Source organism: Chelonoidis abingdonii, chromosome 8, assembly GCF_003597395.2.
Source record: "Chelonoidis abingdonii isolate Lonesome George chromosome 8, CheloAbing_2.0, whole genome shotgun sequence".
Classification (NCBI taxonomy): Eukaryota; Metazoa; Chordata; order Testudines; family Testudinidae; genus Chelonoidis; species Chelonoidis abingdonii.
In genome coordinates, this window is record NC_133776.1 from 37,316,464 (window position 1) to 37,334,117 (window position 17,654).

General features: G+C 42.1%; 1 protein-coding gene across 10 annotated transcripts in view; it reads left to right on the forward strand.

Moving 5' to 3' along the window:
- Positions 1–17,654, forward strand: part of DOCK10 (dedicator of cytokinesis 10) — a 241,168-nt gene that overhangs the window by 111,357 nt on the left and 112,157 nt on the right. For all 10 annotated transcript variants that reach the window (XM_075068541.1, XM_075068543.1, XM_075068534.1 and 7 more), the window contains exons 4-7: positions 5,659–5,741; positions 10,061–10,133; positions 10,437–10,565; positions 10,870–11,004. In XM_075068541.1, the coding sequence (XP_074924642.1) occupies positions 5,659–5,741; positions 10,061–10,133; positions 10,437–10,565; positions 10,870–11,004 (420 nt within the window). The remainder of the gene's footprint in view (positions 1–5,658; positions 5,742–10,060; positions 10,134–10,436; positions 10,566–10,869; positions 11,005–17,654) is intronic.

Consider the following 17,654-nt stretch of genomic DNA (forward strand, 5'->3'; position numbering starts at 1 on the left):
CTTTTATTTCATTTTCAAAATGTTAACTTGCATTGCAGAGCAAACCTGTAACATGGCTACCCTTTGAAGTTCCCCTTTCACTGTGGCAGCCATCACACTGTCACCACCAGCACAAACACTGGAAAGCTGCAGGTGCTGAATTTTTGCAGGATGATTTCTCTAGGGGAAAGTCTGGCCAGCGGGCTAAGGTGCGGGGAGAGGGAGGCTTCAAAGCCTGCAGGGCTAACAGCGAGGGAATGGAACAAGAGAGCTGATGCAAATGAGTGCCAACCCTTCCCCATCCCATAATTAATCTCCTGCTCACCCTACTAGGGCTAAACATCCCTCTGGAATGACTCTCCATCAAGGTTAGGAGGCAGCTGTATCTGGCCTGAGGGCCACAGCTCTTGCGTAGAAGGGTTCCATCTTTCTGATCAACAGCTTCTTGTGTGTTTCCTTCCATAGTTCAATAATTTCCCATCAGAAATGTTGATGAAATCAATACAAATATTTTCGTATTTTCTGGTGGAAAAATGTTCTGTTGGAAAATGTTCAACCCCATCTGGTTTATAACAGACTGCAATTCTTAACCACAATAGGCTAGCTAGAGATAAGGAGTAGCCATTGCTCTAAATGTACTTGCCCCTGTGACGTCTCTGAATGGTATTTGAATGTGCTTTTTGTTCCTTTTATATTTTAATTTTGATTAGTCTCTTCTTGAAGAAGCACAAGAAACCGTTATATTTAATAAGTTAAAACATTGTGGCCTGCTGTATATATTGTTCATGGCTATTTTTAAACACATCAGTAAAGAGCCTATAAAGTTAACAAAAAAAGTCCTGTGTTGAATCCCTTTTACATGACTTGTTTGCATCTGTTAAGTATTCTAATAAGTAATGAAAGTAGGGCAGGAAAAATCAGTCCTTTCTTTAAAGGATTCAGTTTCTTTTTGTGTCACCAATAGATAGTGTATGAAGTATGAATTACCGGGTCTACACTTATTCTGATCCAATTCATTGAATGATCTTTTTCACTTGCTCATATAATACAGTATATACATTGCTCCTATACAAATATTTACTTACTTTGTCCCAGAGGGTCACCAAACTGACTTAACTAAAGCTTAAACCACAGAAATACAATGGTGGGTTTGTTTCTGTCCACAAATCTGCAGAAAGGGCTCAATTTTGCTGTGATTGGAATTAATTGATAAACTCAACATTAACAAGTCACCAGGACCAGATGGCATTCACCCAAGAGTTCTGAAAGAACTCAAATGTGAAGTTGCGGAACTATTAACTAAGATTTGTAACCTGTCCTTTAAATCGGCTTCGGTACCCAGTGTCTGGAAGTTAGCTAATGTAACGCCAGTATTTAAAAAAGGCTCTAGAGGTGATCTCGGCAATTACAGACCGGTAAGTCTAACGTCGGTACCGGGCAAATTAGTTGAAACAATAGTTAAAAATAAAATTGTCAGACACACAGAAAAACATAAACTGTTGAGCAGTAGTCAATATGGTTTCTGTAAAGGGAAATCATGTCTTACTAATCTATTAGAGTTCTTTGAAGGGGTCAACAAACATGTGGACAAGGGGGATCCAGTGGACATAGTGTACTTAGATTTCCAGAAAGCCTTTGACAAGGTCCCTCACCAAAGGCTCTTATGTAAATTAAGCTGTCATGGGATAAAAGGGAAGGTCCTTTCATGGATTGAGAACTGGGTTAAAAGACAGGGAACAAAGGGTAGGAATTAATGGTAAATTCTCAGAATGGAGAGGGGTAACTAGTGGTGTTCCCCAAGGGTCAGTCCTAGGACCAATCCTATTCAATTTATTCATAAATGATCTGGAGAAAGGGGTAAACAGTGAGGTGGCAAAGTTTGCAGATGATACTAAACTACTCAAGATAGTTAAGACCAAAGCAGATTGTGAAGAACTTCAAAAAGATCTCACAAAACTAAGTGATTGGGCAACAAAATGGCAAATGAAATTTAATGTGGATAAATGTAAAGTAATGCACATTGGAAAAAATAACCCAACTATACATACAATATGATGGGGGCTAATTTAGCTACAACGAGTCAGGAAAAAGATCTTGGAGTCATCGTGGATAGTTCTCTGAAGATGTCCACGCAGTGTGCAGAGGCGGTCAAAAAAGCAAACAGGATGTTAGGAATCATTAAAAAGGGGATAGAGAATAAGACTGAGAATATATTATTGCCCTTATATAAATCCATGGTACGCCCACATCTCGAATACTGTGTACAGATGTGGTCTCCTCACCTCAAAAAAAGATATTCTAGCACTAGAAAAGGTTCAGAAAAGGGCAACTAAAATGATTAGGGGTTTGGAGAGGGTCCCATATGAGGAAAGATTAAAGAGGCTAGGGCCTCTTCAGCTTGGAAAAGAGGAGACTAAGGGGGATATGATAGAGGTATATAAAATCATGAGTGATGTGGAGAAAGTGGATAAGGAAAAGTTATTTACTTATTCATAATACAAGAACTAGGGGTCACCAAATGAAATTAATAGGCAGCAGATTTAAAACAAATAAAAGGAAGTTCTTCTTCACACAGCACACAGTCAACTTGTGGAACTCCTTACCTGAGGAGGTTGTGAAGGCTGGGACTATAACAATGTTTAAAAGGGAACTGGATAAATTCATGGTGGCTAAGTCCATAAATGGCTATTAGCCAGGATGGGTAAAGAATGATGTCCTAGCCTCTGTTCGTCAGAGGATGGAGATGGACGGCAGGAGAGAGATCACTTGATCACTGCCTGTTAGGTTCACTCTCTCTGGGGCAGCTGGCATTGGCCACTGTCGGTAGACAGATACTGGGCTAGATGGACCTTTGGTTTGACCCAGTACGGCCGTTCTTATGTTCTTATGAGTCCATAGTAAAATTCCCGTTGATATCATTGTGCCATATTCAGGTTTTGGCTGTGATCCTACAAGGTACTGAGCATCCTCCATTACCATTGAAGTCAATGATTGCATTAGTCTGTCTATCATTTAAGCCATAATATATGCTCCTATCTGCCTGTATGATCTGGTCACATTTTCTCCCACTTTTTCGTGCATCACCATTGAATTCAGTGGGGTGTAAATCAGAACTGAATTTTGCCCTGTGCATTCAGAATGAATCTATTACTATAGCGATTTGGATGTCATATATATTAATATATTTCATTCAGCTTTTATGTGGGAGGGGACAGCTTATGAATTTGCAGCTGGTTCCTTGTAATTTTGTTTCATATACTGTAAAATCAAAAAGATATTGGAAAAAAAAGTAATTTAAAATGATCCTTTCCCTGGCTTGTGGGGTTTTTGTTTTTTGTTTTTTATTTGTGGTCCCATCTGCTAAGAAGTTTTATTATTGACTTCAGTGGGAGTAGTTTAGGCCAATGCTGAGCCCTTTTGAAAATACCAACCACATTTTAGAATATCATCAGACCTCACTTCAGAAGGGTGATATTATTTTCTATATTAACGGCCAAAGCCTGACTGCTTCCCTCCCTGTCCGTGAGTACAGAAGGCTCTACACTTAGTGACACTACTGTAAAGCGAGGACTGGCTGTGGAGAGGTCCTGGCGGAACATTCCTTGGAGTGGGGTTTAGCCTCACTGATCTATTTTGTCCTTCTGTCTTTTTATTGTCCATTTTCTCCTAATTTCATTCTGTCAAGCTTTTACTCCCTGCATTCTCTGTTCCCCTGCCCCTTTGCTCTCTCTCTCTCTTATTCAGTTCTCTCTCTCATCTCCATCCCTCTGTTTTCCATGAGACCATTCTCCTCCCTCTCCCCACTCTGAAATGTCCTTCCACCTCATACTGTCTCCTTCCTGTGGTTCCCTTTCATCTCCACACCCTGCCACTGATATATCTCCCTCCCTCCCTTCCTCTTTCTCTTCTCCCTATGTTTTCTCTTGTCCCACCCAAGGGGGCTGCTGCTGCTGTTGAAGGGGTGTGCATGGAGGGCAAGGTCTAATTCCCATTATGACAGCTGCCTGTATTAAGCAATCTCCAGTGTGCTGCCACTCCTGCAATCACACAGTCTAGTGATGCAGATGGCAGCCCTGTTGTTTGTCTTTTTAAGTATGCGGAGGGCACTCAGATACTATAATGATGGGAGTCATAACCTATCAGTATCTGGATAGCTTAGGTATCCCCACTATAAATAGATCCAGTTCTTCTTGCCCCCAAACAAGAGGACTGTTGGTGCTGGGCTTTATGGCCTATGGAACCAAAAGCCAACTCTAGGTGGCTGACCCTGCAAACACTTCTGCTTAACTTTATGCATGTGAGTAGTCTCGTTGAGCTTGACAGATAGATCAGAATAAGGAGACCAGGATGATAGCCAGATAAACAGACATAATTAGAAAGTTCAGTGGGTAAGTTCAACGTGTGCCGAAGTGCTTTGCAGGATCAGGGTCTTAGTTATTAATACAGCCAAAATCTTTTTTTCTATGATTAAAAACCATAAATGCCATAACTATTTTATCTGCAGATGCTCGCAACTGTAGAAGAGGAAGAATGGTCTTGTGGTCAAGGAGCCAGTAGCATGGGTCCGTTAACATACTATTTAACTCATAAATTGACTAAGGTACCAAGCTTGCTCAGGATGACAGAATAGTGGGGTAATTTTTTTTAACATACTATACTATTATTAATCCCTACAGTATGCTTTAGAACCACAATTTCCAGAAGTCTATGATATAATCTGCTCCATTCTCCTTGTTGCAACTTTATAGGCTACCAATAAACATACAGATTTCTTGCTCCTCTCCACCAATATTTTCTTGCCTTGGCAATTTGAATCTTTTTTAAAATGAGTAACATGATAGTAGGTTGTAAATTAAACATGACTCAACAATGTCATATTGTTGCAGCTAACGACATCGTGCTGTACTTACCACATTAATAATTTTCTATAAAAATGAGCACTACAGTAATTCTGTTCTACTTGACACAAAATAGACCTCAAATACAACTTGCATTCAGCTTTGGGCACCACATTTCAAAAGAGACATGAACTTATTAAAGAGAGTTCAGAAGAGAGCCACAAAACTGACAAAAGTTTTAAAAAATAAGAACTATGAGGGGAAGTGAAGAGAACTGGAGAAATTCAGTATGAAAAAAATATAACTCAAGTGAGACACAACTGTCCAGAAATACATTATGAGATGTTATAAAGAGGATAAGGATCAGTCCTTGAGGACAGAACAAGAAGTAATGGGCCTAAGCTTTAAGCTGTAGCAGGGAGAATTTAAGTTAGGTAGTAGGTTACGTCTAGTTACTGTGGAAGTTAGGTAATGAAGCATGGTGCAAAGGGAAGACACAATTTATGTCAGTGAAGATATTCAGGGACACAGAAGTACCAATCTATCAAGGTGATATAGTAATAATTTTAATAAATCCTTCCACAATGCAGGAGGATGAAGTCAGTAATCTACTTCAGGTTGCTTCTGTGCACGAGTCAATTAAAAAACATCACCTTTGATTTAAATGGGAAATAGTGCTTTAAAACGCCTAAGAAATTTTAAATTGATTTTCCTTTAAGAACAGCAGTACCAAGCTATTAAAGAAGAGAACATGTGCTTCTGCTGACGTTGTTTCTTTGTTCTGGACCCTTTCCTGAGTGTGAATAAATTGAAATAATCTATTTCTTTCCTTTCTTTTTAGGCTTGTAAATATTACAATTCTCAGTGGCATGTTGTGAACTACAAATATGAAAAGTATTCAGGAGATTTTCGACATTTACCACAGTAAGTACTTCACTAGTTCTCCATTTTCTTTTCCCATTTTGGTACTGTTTCGCTGAGTCATGTCAGTATTTCCACTTTCCCCCATCCTATACCTGCACCCTATTTGTTTTACCATAAACATACTGGGCCACATTTAAAAGAAAAAAAGGCAAAAAAAAGGCAGACAAAGATCCATGAGCAAACACCTTCACTTATATCTACTAAACACTTTTAATGTACATTCAAATCAAATGACTACTCTTATATTATTAATATTTGTATATGCAAAATACTTAGTACAGACAAGTGTGGCTTTTTACTACTGTTAAAAGAAAACATAAATGTCATAACTATTTTACCTGGTCCTAATTCTCCTGTCAGTTACAGTGGTGTAAAACTGAAGTTACTTCATTGACTATTTAGTTACTCTGGATTTACACCGCAGTAAATGAGCTCAAAATCTGGCCCAATATATGTAATGTAAGAATGTATGTGCACACACACAAACACTTTTCATGCTTCCAGTCGTCATCGTCTTTTTCAGTATTTGGTCATTGTGTGAATAATGAACTTTTCCATGAGATGTAGGTTACAAAATAAATTCATGGTTTCATTATAACCACTCTCATAAAACAAACTGACATTCTGCAGCCATTGGGCATGATTCTCTTCTCGTTTACACTGATGGGAATCTGGAGTATTTCTGTTGAGGTCAGTGGAGTAAGAACCATGTGAAAGTGATGAAAAATGAGAGGAAAATCATGCTCCTTGACTTCAGGAATAAGAAATGAAAATCTTTGGGCCAAATTCGTTATCTTCTAGGTATAATACATGTGCAGTTGTTCGCAATACCACGTTTTCCCAACAAGCGGCTTATGCTTTAAATTAGGGGTCATTATAGTGAGCCACAAATTAAATTACAGAATACTGAAATGAACAACATGAACTCCATCTTTCACCGAATTTGAGGCATTAAAATTGTGATCCTGCATTCTTGTATAAAAGATTGTAAAAAAAGCAAGAAATAGCAAAAAGGAATTGATTCTCTGGATGCTGATTGGATTAAGGATGAGAGGTGGTACAAACTGAATCCATTCTTGTAGCAGTGTTAAGATTGTCTCTTACAGTCTTCTTCAGATGCTATGCACACAAAGTCATGTACTATAAGCCTTCCTTTGTATCCACAGTTCCTCTCTTGTTCATTAATCTTACTATGAACAGAGTGTATGTTAATCCTAGAGTCAAAGTAGAAGAGTGACACTAATTAGAGTTCTTGGATGTAGTTGTGTTTAGGTAACTTTTTACTCTGCAGGACAGCTTGTATGATGGTCTGTCTGCTCAGGAGAGGAAATTGAAAATGCAACATTTTGCAGTCCAAGTTTGCAAGTACCGTCCCTCTTATGAAATGTGCAACATGCTGAACTGTTTCTTATATGGAGTTTGCATTATTCTGCATGAAAGTAATTTGTAGTCAGTATGTACATCGTCTTCCATGGAGTTATGTTAGTCTATTGACACTGCTTGCAGCAGTTCTCTATTTTTCACATCCACCTGGGATATTATGGCGTCTTCTTGTCTTGTTTCCATATAATGGGTTACTGTCAAAATGAGAACATTTTGCTTATATTACGGAGTATAATGACTGAGAGAGAGTTCAGTGTAAAGTCTTTTGAATCTCTAAAGAAAATTTACATCAGCTCTGTCCAAACATTACCTGACTGATAGCTCCACTGGCATTTAGACTAGAGAATTAACCTAATTTGCACCGAATGAGGTGAGTTGCAGACACTCTTTTTTTTTTTTCTTTTTCTTCTTTCTTTCTTTTTTTTTAGTGCAAAGGTACAAACCACAAAACATCTTGCCAAACATTGCCCCAATCCAACCCCCTCCCTCCTTCCTAACTGCCCCCCGGGACCCCTGCCCCCATTCAACCAGCCCTTCTCCCTGTCCCCTGACCGCCCCCAGAACCCCCACCCCTGACTGCTCCCTGCCTCCCCATCCAACCCCTCCTCTCCTTTCTAACTGACCCCCCCCAGGATCCCCGCCCCCTGACCACCACCCTGAACTCCTCTGCCCTCTATCCAACCCCGTGATCCCTGTCCCCTTATCATGCTGCCTGGAGCACTGGTGGCTGGCGGTGCTACCGCTGTGCCGCCTAGAGCACCGAGACAGGCAGCAGTGCCGCCTAGCTGGAGCCAGCTATGCCACCATGCAGCACACAGCACCGGGTGCTGCTGCACTGCCCCAGGAGCTCACAGCTCCGCTGCCCAGAGCATTGCGCCAGCAGTGCGGCATGCTGAGACTGCAGGGAAGAGGAAACAGCAAGGGAGGGGCCAGGGGTGAGCCTCCCAGGCCAGGTGCTCAGAGACCGGGCAGGAGAGTCCCATGGGCTGGATGTGGCCCGCAGACTGTAGTTTGCCCACCTCTGCCTTTTACTATTGGTTTTAATTTCCTTTGCAAGGTCCAACTCTGCTTGGCTTTTTCCCTACACTTTCTGAGCTTCAAGAGGTAGTTTTCCTTGCTGTTTCATCTCCTCTTCCATTCCTTTTAGGCCTTCTGCTTTCTCTTAATCACCTGTTTGAGATACTTGCTCATCCAGGTTGGTCTGCAACTCTTCCCTGCAATTTTTTCCCCCTTGCTTTGGACGCAGGCTTCAGATAGTTTCTGCAACTTTGACTTTAGTAATTCCAAGCCACCTCCATATTCAGATCCTTTAGTTCTTCAGTCCCGTCCACTTTCCTAACTAATTCCCTTAATTTTTTTAAGTTTGTCTTTTTGAAATCAAGGACCCTACTTTTTGTTTTTGTTTATCCTTTCACTAAATTTAAACTGAATTAGCTCATGATCACTCCAATCAAAGTTGTCCCCTACAACCAGTTCTTCAATGAGGTCCTCAATTCTGTCAGGGCAGTTTGTCATTTCACACACTCATACATGATATAGATTGATAGCTGCATAGGGAAGCACTTTTCAACAGGCTGAAAACTTCCCTGTTCTGAAAATAGTACTTTCTACTGGGAAGTGGTTGCAGTTTGGTGATACAGTGCCTGGAGTAGAAACTTCAGGCAAATTCATCCCTAGCGAAGTTCCACTGAATTCAGTATGTTACACAGGGGATTAATTCAGCCCCCTGAGTATGAAATGACATTACGTAAAACGCTAATTTTCCTCTGGATGTGTTCCTTCTTTGAGGCTTTTTGCAGACCTGTCTGTGTTCTCACTACCTCTTTTAGCACAACTGTGCATATTCTGCTCTATTATGCTCTTTATCTTAGTGAGCATGGAGGAAACACGTTACTGACTTTGAGACTGAGTTGTGGCATTGCCTTCAATAAGAGCATGCTTCGACCCATTAGTAGGGTCTCTCTTTCGTTTGCTAAGTAAAAAACTCAAATTCCCAATTGAGTAATTCAGGCTAAACTGCTTGAATTTCTGCATCTTTATATGGCTATTTAGGTGGAGTATATGGTCAACTCCCTGACACATGATGTTCTCTCTACTGGTCCTAAATACTTAACAGCATGGCTAAAGGGGTTACACGTCAAGATAGGACAAATGACTTCTTCTATGGAGTGTAATACCGACAGCATTGATTGAACGGGCATTCAGGAGTGGCCATTGAGGGTCCACCTAGAGGACTTCTGGTTAACGCAGCAGGAATTAATCTACGGTTGCTAGGGCAGTGCACCATGGATCAGCAGGTCCTTTAAAAGTGTTCGGCACATGCTGAGCTTTGCTAGCTGGTGCAGAGGGAAGCAGGGCTCCACCTTCTTTGGGTTAGATGGTACTAGCGTGGCATAGCTCTTGCATCCACTCAGGGCTGGCCTGCATTGGTAGGAGCATTCATAATCTACAGTTGTCTAAGCACCTTCCACGTTCTAAAGGCAAATACATGAAGCATCATTAAAATTTGAGTAGTCATAATATTTGGTGGGAAATGTACTAAGATTGGATATAGTGGAAAAAAATCAAATATTGAACTTTTCAGATGAAAGAAGGATAATTGTTTTCACAAAAATGGTAGTGAAGCAGTTGATCCACTCTTTCCACCAGTTCTAGCTGTGATGCTTCTTTTTTGGGGAGAGTGATCCAAAATCCTTGATGATTTGGGGTTCTGACTGTGCTTACTGGTCACAAAGCAAAGATCAGAGGGATTTCAACTAAGGATAAAAAGGACTACACTTTCAAAAGATGTTTTTTACAAAAGCTCAGAGCAGTCCAGCATTAGATATATTTGAAGGTATCCTGGAAGGTTAGCATCCTCAAAAGAGCAGTCACATTAAAAAGAATACTCTTCCAGTTATGAAGTTGAACACTAATAAGTTTTTTTCCTACCCTAGAAATGAATATAGACCAGAGAAATTGCCTTCACATTCCTTTGAAATTGATCATGAAGATGTTGATAAAGATGAAGTAAGCATATTGATTTTTTCCCCTACTGCTGAGTTATTTATTCGTTTAACATCAAATAAGTATTGATAACAGAGTCTCGTTATCTTCTGTGGAATGTTTCATATATTTGCGAACTCTGTATTTAATGAAACAGCTTTGTCTCTTATGTCATCATGTGCCCAGCAGGAGAATTAATAAAGTATTTTTGAAAGGAATGTGAAGATTATATTGTTAAGAGAGAGCAGATATTCAAATGCTTCTTTCCCTTTGGTCTTAAACTCATAAAAGCAAGTCAATGCAACACTAATGATGTCTTTTATACAGGATACCACATCCCACTCCTCTTCAAAAGGTGGCGGTGGTGGTGGAGGATTTGGAACAGGAATTTTCAAGTCTGGCTGGCTTTATAAAGGGAATTTTAACAGTACTGTAAACAATAGCATTACTGTTCGGGTAAGGGGACATTGTTATTCTTTCTTTGTTCTGTTTGGCTTCAGTCTTCCACACTCTCCCCCCACCCATTCACCCACCCACCCCCAGCAGGGGTGCTGATGTTTTCAATTGTCATTTAGCTGTTTTCATCTCAAATTAGGTTTACTTAAATTGCATTAAATGATAGTAAAGTGGATGTTACTATTGTCTGCAGAATAGCACAGTTGAAATGCAGTTAGCAATGGTGTATTGTTTAAACCGTTTGAATAAAATATCTATGAAAACAATTTGAAGTACAGCAATTGTGTTTTTGTTTTCACTGTAGTCATTCAAAAAGCGCTACTTCCAGCTGACACAGTTGTCGGATAACTCATACATTATGAATTTTTACAAAGATGAGAAAATATCAAAGGAACCAAAGGGATGTATATTTTTGGATTCCTGTACGGGGGTTGTGCAGGTAAATCATTTCATTTTATTATTTTGGAATGACGTTGTGGGCCCAATCCTCAGCTTACGTAAATGTTTGTAAACTGTATTATGGATCTGGCTTTATATCGTTAACTACAAATTTTATTGGAGGGTATTGAATGTTAACCAAAAAAAAAAAAAAAAAAAGGCAAATGAGAATGATGCAGGTCTACTATGAGAACATACACCTTTACCCCGATAGAACGCGACCCGATATAACATGAATTTGGATGTAAAGCAACGGGGAGCCCCGGGCCCTTTAAAGTGCCACCCAAGCCCCGCTGCTGTACCATGTTATATCCGAATTCATGTGGAGCTCCCGGACCTTTAAATCACTGCCCAAGCCCCGCTCCCAGAGCTCTGACAGTGATTTAAGGGGACCAGGGCTCCCCACAGCAGCTGGAGCACCGGGCCCTTTAAATCCCCACCGGGGCTCTGGCAGCCTGGCTCGGGCAGTGATTTAAAGGGCCAGAGGCTCCAGTGGCTGTTGGGAGCCCCAGGCCCTTTAAATCCCCACCCGAGCCCTGCTGCCAAAGCTCCGGTGGTGATTGAAAGGGACTGGGGCTCGCTCCAACGACTGGAGCACAGGGCCATTTAAATCACTGCCAGGGAAGCTGGTCCAGTCCAGCACAGCATACCGGACCAAACTCGATATAATGTGGTCTCATCTATAAGGCGGTGAGATTTTTTGGCTCCCGAGCACTGCGTTATATCGGGGTAGAGATGTATATATAAGTCTGGTACTGGCTCATTTTCATTTGTAACTCCATTGATTCCAGAGAGTTACTCTTGATTTACACCAGTATAGGAGGACAGAAATAAAACCATAATGTTTTGTATAGAAATAGGAGTACTACAAGCAGACATTGATACACATTCATATAAATTAACTAAATGGCTCTGGTCCTGCAGTAGGATCTATGTGGGAAGACATTTACATCTATGCAGAATCCCACTGACTGCAATGAACTCCACACTAGCATGAGGCTAGCCTGTGTGGATGCCATTGAAGGATCTGGGACTAACATTCTGATAAGTACTGAGATAATGGAGGATCTTAAAGAGGGCAGGCATGCTAAAGCCTGCCTTTGCCCTAGACTGATATCTTGGTAAGACATTTGCACTGAAAATCCATGGTTGTATTTCTGAAGGTTAAGTCTTTAAAATCTACATTGTTGCCAAATACTGTGTTTCTATGTTTCAATCTGATTCTTTTTCATGACAAGAAGTAGTTTCTGATAAGAAACTGCCCTGATTGATCTAGCACATCATGCTGCCATGTAGAGGGATTTGGGTTTGGCACATATCTCTGGTCCATTGCTCCTGAATCAGGAAAGACTGGGAATGTTTCAAAGGCAGCTCAGCTTCTGGAGTAGAGTGCAGTACAGATTCAGTTTGGAGTTGCTCTTAGACTAATCTTTCCGGCTGACTCACTGAGGTCCTTGACCACCTGTAGCTCTTCGTGGTTGGAAGGATAGGTTGTTTTGACACAGGGCCTTTGAAGTGGGAAAGAATGGCAGAGCATAGATGGAATTCACCCTGATGACAAATGCCAGCTCAAAGTTCCATACAGCACTTCAGCCCACACAGTTGCACTAGCTGTGCAGATGGCTGTCACGTGTGGGACTCACTCCTGCAGCGACTCCTGCTGGTCATCTCAGGAATTAGCTCTTTCACAACCTTGGAGCACCCTCTTCAGGCCAGTGTTCCACTGCTGCTGGCCCCCGTGTCCCTCCCAGGACCCTGGGTGCTGCCTGGGTGCCGACCCCTCGCAATACCCCCACGCTCTGCTTCTGGGTCTCCCCTCTCTGGGGAACCCCCAACCCTCTAATCCCACCTTGCCTCAGTCTGGACTACTGCCAGTCATCACCAAGCCCCTGCTCCCTGGGGCAGACTGCAGTGTAAAAACCACTCATCATAGGCAAGGGGGTTCGGACCTGCTGCCTTCCTCTGCCTCCCAGTACCTCTGTGGGCCTAGGACTGGGCCCTGCAGCCTGGGGAGTTGCCAGCCTGGAGCTCCGCTGCTCCTCTGGCTTTTCCCCAGCCCTGCTTCACTCCAGTACCCTTTAGGACTCTGGCAGCTAGATCCATCTCCCTCCTCTGCTAGAGCGAGTCTTTGGCAGCTCCTGGCTCACTGACTTTTTATAGGGCCAACTGTGGCCCCAGTCAGCCTAGTAGATGCTTTCTCCCAGCCACAGCCCTCCCCAGGGCTACTTTTAACCCTTCATGGGCAGGAGCGGGTGATCACCCCGCTACAATAGCTGTCTGTTTTTCCATGTGCAGTGCAGACTTGTCCTCTATACCAGCCTGGCATAAGGCAGTATAAGGACAGGCATGTAGAGATGTAATGAAATCTGTCATTGTGAGACTCCAGTGACATGGAGGGGCAGCAGCCTTGCCAGCTGAGTCTAACACAATGGTCCCTGATTGGGAATATGGGAATCCCTGTATATTTTATCTGTGTAAATGCTTGGGCAGAAGGTCTTGAAGTGGCTTTCAGTCTGAATGAGGGAATCTTGACAGATCCACCCAACTCCAGAAAAAAATACAAAGCGTCTATAGTTTATAAATAAAACAAAATAAAGCACGAGGCCTTAAATGTATTGCAGCCTTTACATAGGCCTGCGAGCCTCCAGGCCAAGAACAGCTGCTGTTACCTGTGTATCAGAAGGCAGGCAAATTATCTCAGTCAAGTCTGAGTTATAGTCAGCTGGCCCTCGTGTAAACCCAAATCCCAGGTAGACATTGGTCAAAGGCAGTCAGCTGCGCCATCCGGGTCTGATGAGATAGTGATGCAGACTGAGTTCCATCAGAGGCACTGCAGTTAATATCACCGGGCTACCCTGTCCCCGCTCCTGCAACAGCTGCACCTTCATGTTGAGCAAGAAGAGAGAGAGAACAGTGCCCCTCATGAGAGCCTTCAGGGCAGATCCATAATGATTCAAACAGCCTTTACGTTCCCTCCACGGTGAAAAATAAAAATATTGCTACTCAAGAGTAAGCTAGTCATTCCCTGCTGTGGCCAAGAGTATCAAATATACAATACAAGATCGCTAAATTTCTCAGTGCCCATACCAAGTAAGTGTGCAGTAGTGCACATACAAAGCACATATCTCCACAGTTATTGCATTCTTTAGCAATTCTTGCAGTCATGTAAAGCTTGCTTTTATTACACAGTGTGGGTGGGCAAAATGATTTGACTATGTGTCTTTTAAGATTGAGCCATTGAATACATCTGTTTAAAAGAACGAAACGTTCTTTGGGGGACAACATAATTGCTGGAGGAAAACGAAATGTTACAAAAGAATATTGATAGCCAAAACCAGTCAGTTTCATATAGCTTATTGTAGTAATGTAAAGCCTTTCACCTGTTGTTATTTCTGAAAGGATTAAAATTGAAGCTTTTTTAAATAAATAAATGGGGCCCAATATGCTGTTTACAGCATGGATTTCTATCTCAGAGATCAAGATATATCAGGAATCTAACTGATGTTTTGTTTTGAAGATGTGTGGTGAGAGAGTGCATTCAGGGCTGTTTGGTTACTGTCAATTACCAACTCGCTGTTGTTAGGTGATGTTTTATGTTCTTCATCTGTGCTTGTGAATTGGTGTTGCTCCATTGGTGGCATGAGTCTGCCAAGTGCCTCAGTGTTCAGAAGCCTTGAGAAGGAAGGCTTTGTTCCAGTTTGCTGTGACTGGGTGCTCCTCTTAGAGACAAGCCTCAATCAGAACTTCAGAATTAGCCCCCAGTACCTATACCACCAAAAGAGTTTTGGACTTGGGTCACATCCAGAACCAGAATGTATTCCTTTTCCAGGTCCATTTCAGAGACAGCCTACTATAGCAGAAATCACAAGAACAGTGGATTTTAAGATATTTTTAGCATTCTGGTCTCAATCTTAAAAGAACAGGGAAGGAGAGTGACACCTTTGAATTAGACCTGCATAATCTCCAGCTTCTGGCCACAGGTTCTGAGTTTCCGACTCTTGCCTACTCCCTCAATCACCAGCTTTTCTGTCAGTTGTCCAGAGCTTTTGATTATATCCCTAGATTTTTTTTTGTGTGTCTTGTCCATCTTTGGAAGCCAGTCTCTCCAGCTGCTGGGCCGGTTGGGAGGCAGGCAGATGGGAGGTGGCCAACTGAGACATTGCCTCTCCCATTGCATGACTAAGACACTTAACATGGAGTGAATGTACAGTAACTCCTCACTTAACGTAGTAGTTATGTTCCTGAAAAACGCGACTTTGAGTGAAACGATGTTAAGCGAATCCAATTTCCCCAGAAGAATTAATGTAAATGGGGGGGGTTAGGTTCCAGGGAAATTTTTTTCACCAGACAAAAAACTATATATTATATAGATATATGCACAGTATACATTTTAAACAAACAATAATGTTCACAGCTATGATGATTGTGAAGCTTGGTTGAGTTGGTGAAGTCAGAGGGTGGAAGAGGGTGGGATATTTCCCAGGGAATGCCTTGCTGCTAAATGATAAACTAGCACTTGGCTGAGCCCCCAAAGGTTAACACGTTGTTAATGTAGCCTCTCACACAAGGAAGCACGAACATGAGGGCGAGGAGACAGCATAGCAGACAGACAGACAGACACACACCTTGTGAGTAAGAGAGAGAGATGCACACTGCCCGTTTAAATAAGCTGACCCACTCTTAAGTGCATTGTCTTTTTAAGTAGATCAGGAAGTTGAGACAGCAGCTGCTGCCCCGAGCGCTCTCTGTGTCTCTCCGTCCATGTCCCCTCCCTGCTCTATATGGGTAAGTGTGGTTGAGGAGCAGGGGGGAGGGGACACCCTGACATTAGCCCCCCCCCACCCCCACTTCCCTCTGTGCACAGCAAACAGGAGTGTCTGGCAGCAGCTCCAAGGCAGAGGGCAGGAGCAGCACATCGCAGTTGCTGGAGAGACAGCTGAACTGCCAGCAATTGATAGCCCAGGGCAATTGATAGCCTGCTGCACTGCTGCAGCACAGGGAACTTAGGGGAATGGGGAGCTGCCAGTCCACCCTGGTTACAAGCCCCCACCAGCTAGCTGCAATGGACTGCTCTTCCTGCAAGCAGTGGACAAAGCTGGCAGCTGCCAAATGATATTAGAAAGGAGCATTCCACAGCTCTAAACAAGCATGTTCCCTAATTGAGCAACGAAACAACGTTAACTAGGATGACGTTAAGTGAGGAGTTAATATACTCATGAGCTACTCACACTGCAGAAAGGAGGGAGTCTTAGGATGGCAGCAGTGCAACAGCACCAGGAAAAGCATCAATCTTTGTTCCCCACCACCACTCATAGAATGTGATGAATGTAGGCGAGGGGAATGGATGAAGAGGTCAAAACTGGGTGTAAAGCTGCAGTAAGTGAGAAGGACTGGGTCCAATGAGTGTAAGTAATTATGCATTTCTAAGTTTGAGGGAGACTCAAGTCCTGACTCTCCTCCCCCCTACATAAGTTTCACACCATTGTAACCTCACTGACTGATGTTAAGTAACTCCTGAGTAACTGAAGAGTTACTCTGAGTAACTGAGAGGAGAATGAGGTTTTGAGCTGGTGTAGCATACATGCTGAAAAGGCCAGAAGTCTCTTAACTAAATTAGATTAATCTCTGTAACAACCCTGTGATTTTAGGGGAATCATCTTGTAGGCATTGGGGTAAGCCTTGTATTTCACTGCTATTTCATCTTTGGTTTCCTATTTCTGAATCTGAGATTTCTTCCAGAAGGAAATATTACTGAACTTCAAGTGTTGAAGATATCTACATTTTAAGTCACAGGCCAGATTTCCATAGTGTAGGGGCAATAAAGAAGCAAATGGAGAAAGGAGGCATTTCTTTCTGTTACTGGCTACACAAGAAAATATGTAGATACAGACTTGAATCAAAGACTTGCATTGGATTTCATCTGCCTGCCAGGACTTAGAAGTGCATATGGAAAAGTGGATAGTAATGTTTTCCTTCCTAATGTCTTTAAGATTCAGCATGTGAATTCTATTGCTCTTTTAGGTAAAGTCTGATAGCATTATATTATCTCATTTAAACATATTAGCAGAGGCTGTAAAGGAAAGTGCATAATACAGACAACAGATGCATTCATTTTAATAATCTTTGTTCTCTTTTTCACAAGACAAAATTGGAAGGTGATTTCTTCTTTATAGATCCCACATAACTGACATGGATATTTAGTGTGCTAGGACTGGACCTGTAGGAGGCAGCCTCTGGTGTGAGCAACTATTTGAAAGTATTACCAAGATTCTCAGTCCAGTTTTATTCATCCTTTAGGTAATGGCCTCTTCTTACTAAATGGTGTCATTTACCTGGTTCTTTAAAACAGGCTTCACTGCTTTTAGCTATTCGCTTATATGAATTTTAACTCCTACTGAGAGTAGAGCACATATTTCAGATTTCATCTTGCTGACATATGGTGCCGGGTGTCACTGTTCAGGGAAACTGCACCTGTATTTCATCTAATGGTCCAGCAAGGGCACCTACTCTTAGGCTTCCAACTTTGCAGCTGTTGCCTCACCTGGGTGGAGACCAACATCCCTCTCCTTTCTGCCCAGGATATTTAGAGGTTGCATAATTTCCTGTCTGTGCTGGGTTATCCAATAGAGGCAGGCTGCCCAAGCATACCTG